Raw genomic sequence first — 9,260 nt, 5'->3', positions numbered from 1 at the left:
ACTTTCCATGCCAAATGAAACAAATAGATACTTGAAATCAAGAGAAAATAGTCTGATATTTAAAATCTTATTCTATAAAAATGAATTACAATTTTTTTAGGATAATCCAGGTAGAATAAGATGTTAAATCATCTTGTCTGAATACACATTTATTGTAAAGAGATTGTAATGCTTAACATTTCTAAACTTTTGACATTTTCTTATAAAGTGTTCAGACTTAACAGAACGATTCCTTCATGTCTAAAATGTGCAAGGAATAAATGTGTATAGCAAAATATTTAATATTTTATCACTGACAAAAGTAAATAAATTGAGTGAAAATAGCAAGATACACAATTGATCTTTCAATAAATGCCACAAATACTACATTCTAGTTTGAAAGTAACTTTGTATAAACATTTACTCTTCAGTAAGAAGATGAAATAATTTCATTTGGAGTTTAAGAAAACAAATTTAAACAAAGAAGGCAAAAGTTGGGGTGCTATTTTTTCTTTTTTTAAAAAAATCAGAATTAAAAAAAAATCCCAACATTTAGGGCTCATCCTGGAAGTTAAAGCAGAGATCATATGCATAAATTAAATCTGTTGGAGAAAATAAACATTCTGACTTTTAAGTGATTTCGGTAAAGAAATTATGCTTACAGTTTAAACCTAAACATATTTATTTGGAAGTTTAACAGGGCCTGCTTCCTGAGCAGACTGTTCAGATATCATGCCTTTTTCTACAATTCTTCATATACCTTTAAGAGTAAGCCCCACTGGAAATAGATTTATTTTTAAACACTGAAATTAATAAAAAAGACTAGTTTTTTCCCCCAAAATACGGCTTTTATATCAGATAATCCTCAAAAATATTTCTGAAGGAAATAATAACTGTAAATCAGAGTGCACCTATGTAATTTCTTCTACTGTTCAAGTGGAATACTTAGGATTGCGTTTTTCATATGGTCTGGTAAACCCCACTAGGTAAGCGCCAACAGGAAATCAACTCCATAGGAAGGCTAAAATCATTTTTGTGAGATTGGCTGTAATATCCGAATCTTGCAAATCTGGGTTTCCATCTTCCTATTCTGAATCATGGAGGCATATGTGAGCCACTTCTGAATGTTATTTATCTGTTGTGGATTTAAAATATATTTCACACACACACCTGTTCACCCTAGTGACAGCTGTTGCTTAGGTAATCCTCGTCTTACGAGCACAATTGAGCCCAAAATTTTCGATGCTGAATGAGACATCTATTAAGTGGGTTTTGCCCCGTTTTGTGACCTTGCCACAGTTCTTAAGTGAATCACTGCACTTAAGTTAGTAATGTGGTTGTTAGGTGAATCTGGCTTTCCCCATTGGTTTTGCTTGTCAGAAGGTCGCAAAAGGTGATCACATGACCCCCCAGGACACTGCAACCGTCATCACTATGACCCAGTTGCCAAGTGTCAAATTTTGATCACTTGACATAGGGATACTGCAATGGTTGTGTGAAAAATGTTCATGTCATTTTTTTCGGTGCTGTTGTACCTTCCAATGGCCTCTAAACAAATGTTTGTGAGTTGAGGACTACCTGTATACCTATCCGATTAATCATTCTCTATGGGGTTTCCTTTCTGGTTTCACCTATAACTTGTGGCATTCAGCATCCTCAGGGCTTTGGATGGACCTAAATTTGGATTTTGGATCTGGATCCCAGCAACAGAATACATTGTGGACAACAGATCAGATCTGATGAGGAAAAGGAAGATCTACTATCTAATTACAGTAAATAGGCAGAGCATGGGAACAGTAACACTTCCAAGTGAAAGAAACAACTTCTTTCAGCTGTTAAAATCTCAACATTTTGTCCTCAGTTTGGAAGCCATGATGCCAAATATTTTCATAATGATACCCCGTCCTCCCTTGGCAGCATGCTTAGGTGTCAATGCTCATAAACATATCCTCTGTGGAATCAAGGAAGTATAGTTGGATTTAGGCAAATGTGGTTAGGCACTTTCCACAGCAGAAATAGGTTGTTATGAGTATAAAATCCAGCCTGACACTAATAGGGAAAGATGGGAAGGAATGGGAAGTTCTTGGGTTCCATGAAATATGTAGCATAAGTGGTATTTTTATGTCCTTGGATGACCTTTCTCACTCCAACATTGTAACAGTCTGGTACTCATATTAAGTTATCCTGAAAAATCAATCTTAAATGTTCATATCCAGTGGGTCTGGGCCACAATCATTTAATAGTCTTCCATCAAATCCACTCTGGAGAGCTGAGGGAACCTCCCAAAGAGCAGACACAGTAGCGGCTTCAAGAGGACAGGGAAAAATCAGTTTCTCATTCCTGCTGGCAAGTCCAAAGTTTCTGCTAATTGGATTAAATGCTGAATTTAAGTCCTTCCTCCTAAAAATAGTCTAAATTTTGAGAATTCGTGATAGTTGTTCGATATTTTTCATTGTTTTAAATATTGAAAAATAATTTCTGATTGCTTCAATTGGAGAGGACATTTCACAATGAGAAAGCAATACTAAAGCAAAACAATTGGAAAAAAAATCATCACAGTGGGTAAACAGTTTACAACAATGGCCTATATTTGCCAGTCTCATTGCCTGGATTTATTTTATGGAATAATCAAAAGCAGGATTTTTATAAGATACTAGATGTGTGTTATATTGCTCTATGTGTGGTGTCTTGTGTTTTTTGCACAGACATACTGACAGTAATATGGTAGCTATGAGAAAGATCCCACTTGTTGCACACAGAGCCGCAAAGATAGATGTGTAGCTGGACTTTGTTACAAAGGTGCTGCATGGAGCGTTATACTCATTCCAGGCAGTAGTGTGGCTTGATCCTGCCTTGTTCCAAGCAATTATACATACCTGGTAGGTGGAACCAGGCAGAAGGTTATAAAGAGTGTATCGCCTAGCGGTGGCATAAATCTCTCCAGAATTTGTATAATTCTTTTTGCTGCCTTTAGGACGGTAGGCAAGCTGATAGAATCTTACTGCAGAATTTGGGGAACACCAGTGGATCTGGGCTGAAGTGTCCCTCATTTCAGACACTTCATGAAATCTTGGCGGATCTGGGATGGTGAATTCATCCGACATGCCTGGGCACAGACAGGAAGACAACTTTTGGAGGTCAACACAAGGCTTCTGGAGATGCCTGCATGGATCATAATCACACAAATCCATGGTCTGGGCTACAGATGCCACTTGCTGGTTTTCATAGTCATAGTCATCTGTATAATCTGGTAGACTATTAGTAGATGCAAGACTTGGAAAGGCGGTAGATTTGGTGGGATCCTGAAGGGATAGATCACTCCCATTTGAATCTGTGTTTCTGTATGAAATGAACAAATCACTGGAAACTGGATCACTGGAAGATGTTTCTGTCACTTCAGTTGTAAAACTGTACAAAGTAGACTGGTGCAGTGTTGTGGTATCTTGTTCCCTTTCATTCATTTCAGTTGTGCTCACTACAGGTTGCTCGGTAGAGAGTTTTCCCATGATTGTTGAGAACTCTGTTGTAAGAGGTGCAACAGTCAATGGGTGATTAGTAGATCTATGAACTTCATGCTGTTTGTAAGCAAGAATGTCTGCCTTACTTGGATCCTTCCTTGTTAGATCTCTCCAGGTAAAAGATGTGCTTTGACGGGTGAAGGAATCGCCGAGAGACTTTTGAGGCAAAGTGCTGGAGTTGGCCAATATTTCTGTAGTGATGCTGGTAGGGGTGTGGTAAAGTTTGCCTTGAACCAAAGATGAGGCTGAATGTGTGGTTGTCTGAGCTTGACACTTATCATAAAGCTTGGATAACAGCATGGATGAAGATGTTCCTTTATCTTCTGGAGAAAAATAGCACATGGTTTCTGATGCCCTAAAACAAAATAGTAGAGGCCAAATCAATCAAGGCGTGCTACGAGGAAGCAGAAAGATGTAACATGTAAAATACCATTTATTGTCCTATATCCTTCCTTTGTACTTCTGTATTTTTGTGTGAATGGTTTTTAACATTCTAGTTCCAGTGTAAAAGTTCAGCTTTGCCTCTTACGCTATTACGGTATGATGTGATCTGAGGAATAGGAGGAATAAGAGTGAGTTCTATGAAATCTATGAAAGAAGTCAAGTCCCCTGTGTAAAAGAGGCTCTAGAAAGTCAGTCTGTTTTGATCAAAGCCCAAATGGTCATTTTTCTAAATGTGGAAGGCACAGGTGTTACGGGACTACTAGGGATATACAGTATATGGCTTCTGATTGGTATGCCAGGAGGAAGGCACTCCCCAGAACAGGCAGAAATGAGAGTTAAAAGGGGGGGGGTCATAAAACAGTTAATACAATCTCTTCTTTTGAAGTTCATTCCTGCAATATTAAAAGTTTTAATTTTAATTTTAACTTTTCCAGGCACTCCACAGGCTGTACCAAGGCTTTGAAGACTGGAATGTCAGGTTGTGGCCTTTTAATCCAAACCAATTTACCTTATAGCTACAGACTACCCCTGCTCCCTATTCCTAGCGCCAGCTTCCATCGTATGAAACTGATATATGAGAACTTAGTAATTAATGTTTGAATGTAGGCCTTACTGTCGGTTTATTTCAACAGGTTAATCAAAAGTAACAGTTAAAATGAAACAAAACTTTGCAATGGTTTTAAATTAGTTTGGTTTCAGATTTTTGAGATTCTCTGGTTGCCAGTTATTTGCTGCAGTAAAGAACCGGGTGGACTTGATCGACTAGCTTTAAAAGCCTTCACTGAGAAGTGTCTCTACACTCTTGTTATCCTTATCATCTACACCCCATTTAATGTGCAATACACAACTGCTTAGTCTGTTTGTCCCTGTATGCAAGATGTGATGAGAACCAAATTACAATTGATGGGCCTGTGCTCCCCTATCTGAGAGTTATGTTAGTCTTTAAATAGGATCCATATATAACTTTTCAGAAATGGCAAAATAGGGATGAAAAACATAAGATGTGACGCCTTTTTCCAAAATCAAATTCATACAGTTGCCTTTGGTACAAATTGCTGTTTGCTTTTCTGTCCTCTTTTGGAACTTGCTGATTCAAGAATTTATTTATTTTAAAATTAAAAATCTACACAACAGTAACGACAGCATTAAATGCCTTTGGACCCCATGTTACACAACTCCTACCCTTTAAAAAGCTAATGTGGAGTTATCTTCATTGTCATAACCCTTCTTACCTCTGCAGAACTACTGTGCCAGGGTTTGAGAACAGCCAAGAAATTGCACAATGACAAACCAAAGGATTTCCATAGAGGTTGACGGAAAGGGTGTGCAATGAAGTAAGATTCCATGGGCTGAAGGTGCTCAAGTTACAGCTAGGAAAAAAAACACCAAAAGAAATAGGAAACTGAATATCCAAATTACAGGTATTTCTCAACTTACAGGTATTTCTCAACTTACATCACTTCATTTAGTGACCATTTGAAATTACAATGGCCTAGGAAAAAGTGACCTAATGACTGTTTTTCACACTTACGACCCTTGTAACATCTCCATGGTCACATGGCCAACATTCAGACACTTGGCAACTGACTCATACTTATGACGGTTGCAGTCCCGGGGGGTCAGGTGATCCCCTTTTGCAACCTTCTGACAAGAAAAGTCAATGGCAAGCCAGATTCAGTTAACAGCCATGTTACTAACTTAACAATTGCAGTGATTCACTTAATGATTGTGGCAAGAAAAGTTGTAAAATGGAACAAAACTCACTTAACAACTGTCTTGCTTAGCAACAGAAATTTTGGACTCAATTGTGGTCATAAGTCGAGGACTACCTGTATTGTTTGCTTTACTGTCATAAATGGTGGAGGGGGATTGTATTATATGCTTTTTTTCTCTCTGTTAGACATCTGTCCACTCTGCAGCCCCCTTGATTTTCTGATATGAACTACAAGTTGTCTCATGAAATTTCTGTTTGGGATTTATCTTGAGCTTATGAAGCACACATGGCTGGAGATTGTTGGAAAGATGATTATAAAATGAAATATGATTTCTCTTAGTAATGCATATCAAAGGAGAACCCCCCCTCCCACCCATTTCTTTTCCTTCATGTTTGATAAAACATATAACTTATTTTCTGACAAATACAGGAGCATTTTTACAGGAGCATATTATGATGAAAAATACCAGATGATTCAGCTATACCCTTATAGCTGAATCAATGTCATTACAAATTTCACTTAATAGATTAAGGAATGAAGTCATTTAGAAGGAGGGTTGTGATGAGGTTCATTCAACCTGATGTCATTTAGATAGGTCGGTCCAAAATTTTTCATCCCCAGTCTATACCGTAAGCAAAATTGTCTTTGTAGCCCAATAGATTTAAAGGGAGGCATTTGAAAGCTCAATTAAGATAGACCCCCTACCAGTAAGTAGACACAGGAAATCTTACTTTTTAAATATTAGGAAAGCCACACGAGGTATGTGATGGAAGGACTCGGTTTCCACTAGGCTGAGTGCACGGGAATCTTGGCAGTTCAATTCTCTTAGCATGGGCACATCGCGGAAAACAGCTGGATCCAGTTTTCTTAGCTTGGGCATTTGTGTTAGATAGAAGGAGGTGAGCTGTGGCAGATCTTGGATCCAGTCCTCGTGAACTGGGAAGAAGGAGGAGGAGGAGGAGGTCAGATCAAACAAAGGATAGACTTAAGGTGATACTGACTTAAAGGCATGGGTGGGGCCTGTGGACCTCAAGATGCTGAAATTACCAGTGGAATTTCTAATGAATACTCACCTGGAGGACACAATCTTCCTTACTTCCTTTTGTATGTTCGCTCATCTGCATCTGACAATATTTTAAAAGCAGACTGTTTTGCAACCACAATAAAAAAAGAAATAATTCTGTGAAGAAGGAATTGGTTCTAAGGTCATTATTTGCTTTTCTGTCTCCTTACTGTATGTTTGAGGTAGATGTGAATAGAGAACTTTTGAATAATTTATTAATGAGTGTGCTGATTGATATCAAGGATGCTTAATCATAATCATCATATTAAAATACACTTTAGAGCAGGGGTGTCAAACTCAATTTCATTGAGGGCCGCATCAGCATTGCGGTTGCCCGTAGGGGGCCGGGTGGGTATGGCCAGGGTGGGCGTGGCCTACTGGGTGGGCGTGGCTAGAGTGCGTATGGCCTACTGGGTGGGCGTGGCCAGCTCTACATTGTTCACATGAAGGGTGCCTAAGGGGCCTGGGCAGGAGTGGGACAGATCTGAGGGTCTCTGGCAGGAGGAGGGTCTCTGGGCCAGGGCCAAGGCAGTGGGGGCCGTTCCCTCACTGTTTCCAGGATGGCTTCGTGGGCCGCATGAAACCACTTCGCGGGCCGGATCCGGCCCCCGGGCCTTGTGTTTGACATGTCTGCTTTAGAGAATAAATGGAAGCTCTTCAGCCATCAGTAATCTCTGGATCAAATCAGACATCCCTGCCAAGAGCCTTCCATTGGTAGATTCTAATGTTCACAAGTGACCATGGTGGATGAGGCTGTGGGAATGGGAGTTCAAACTACCTGTTGACATCGGGTTGGTTCATTTTGTTCTGTATTGTAAATGAGATACACAACAAACAGTAAGCCACTGTAAAAGTACACATAGAGTAGACAAATGCCCTATCGGGTAAGAAAACTTAGCAAAAGACTCCTAAAATACAGGCATCAGAAGGAAAAATATCTGGGAGTGGGGAATACTAAATTTACCCATTCTTGGTTTTTAAAAGTGAAACTAAATGCTGCTTTCTTAAACTTTCCTGAGAGCCTCATTGAACAATACTTTTGAGTAGTTATGTAGATTTATTGTAAACGTTTAAATGTAATGTAAGTAGTATTTATTAGGGATCTTTTAAAATAATGCTAATCTCATTTGTACACATTAATGATTATTACAGGGAGTTCTCAATTTACAACAGTTCATTTAGCGACCGTTTGAAGTTACAGTGGCTCTGAAAAAAGTGACTTACGACCGTATTTCACACTTACAGCATCCCCCTGGTCACGTGGTCAAAATTTGGATGCTTGACAACTGGTTCAATTTTGTGACAGTTGCAGTCATATGGGTCATGTGATCATCTCTGGCGACCTTCTGGCAAGCAAAGTCAATGGGGAGGCCAGATTCACTTAACAACCGGGTTGCTAACTTAACAACTGCAGTGATTCACTTAACAACTGTCGCAAGGGGGGCAAAATTCACTTAACAACTTAGCAACAGAAATTTGGGGCTGAATTGTGGTTGTAATTGAGGATCACTTGTATTGTTTTGTCTTGAAAAAGTGAAAGAAGTCCCTCGAATGGGAAATTCACCCCAAAAGTTAATGTTGTCTATGTATTCAGATTTCAGCACTGGAATGCAAATTCTGAGTTTCCAATTAAAACTGAATGCAGGTGTATTATGGATTGCCCCTTATCCCCAGGAAAGGTAAGGTAAGGAATATAGTTTAGCATGCCTAGAAGTTACAACTTTGGGAAAGACCATGTTTTGCCAAAGTCTTCAGTCAGATTATAGAAAACTTTATAATCACATTTTACAACCACCTCTCCCACCCCACCCAGTTTGCTGTTTCTCAGCTTAAAATGTAACACTTACTCCTCTCCAGGAAGGTTGCACTGAGGTCAAGGACACTGATTGGAGCTTTTCTGGCTTGTTCAGTGGGCTCTGGGTGGTGGGACAAGTTCATTGCAAAAGCAGATTCCAGAATTCCCATTTTCCCATCTTTTCCCAGCCACGTGGACGACAAATTCAGGAAATGCAGCTGAGGATAGCAGGAGAAAGCGAATGGCTGGATCTCTCTGATAGGGTTTCCCGCTAGAGACAACCACCTCAGATTGTCCAAAGAAGTAACACAGGCAGGTACAATCGAGAGCAAGTTGAAGCTCAGATCCACAAACTGAAGACTGCTGAGGTTTCCAGTCCCCCATATCACCCTGTGGATCTGATTTTCTCTCAAGGAGAGGATTCGCAGTTTGGGCAAATAAGCCACATCTTGGCTATTTAGTTCTGGCAAAAGATTGAGACTCAAATCCAGATGTTCCAGAAGCTCTGGCAGACATTCAGGGAAGGAAGTGAGATTTTGATTCTGCCTACGCAAGGTGATTGATGTTTGGTTCTTCAGCTCTCCACAAGGCAAGCGAGTATGGTTTATGTTTTCCTCCCAGACCTTGTGCTGAACCATCTGGAATGGGGCTTTGACATCTTCTGCTATGGTAGGAGTTGCCTTCTCTGTGGGCTTAGCACTGATGATCCTGACAAGCAAAACTACACAGGCCAAGAAGCTGGACAT

The 9,260-nt window shown here is 39.7% G+C and overlaps 1 protein-coding gene across 1 annotated transcript; it reads right to left on the bottom strand.

Annotated features, from left to right (window-relative positions):
- Positions 1–2,591: 2,591 nt before the first annotated feature.
- LRRN4 (leucine rich repeat neuronal 4) lies at positions 2,592–9,260 on the bottom strand (the record flags this gene model as incomplete). Its single annotated transcript, XM_081340515.1, has 4 exons — positions 2,592–3,852; positions 5,174–5,311; positions 6,388–6,592; positions 8,567–9,260. The coding sequence occupies 4 exons, from the start codon at positions 9,258–9,260 to the stop codon at positions 2,592–2,594; spliced, it is 2,298 nt and encodes a 765-aa protein (XP_081196641.1).

The sequence above is a fragment of the Vipera berus genome, assembly GCF_964194415.1.
Source record: "Vipera berus genome assembly, chromosome: 1".
In the NCBI taxonomy this organism is placed as follows: Eukaryota; Metazoa; Chordata; class Lepidosauria; order Squamata; family Viperidae; genus Vipera; species Vipera berus.
Note: the sequence above shows the minus strand (reverse complement) of the source record. Positions and strands in the feature narration are given on the sequence as shown.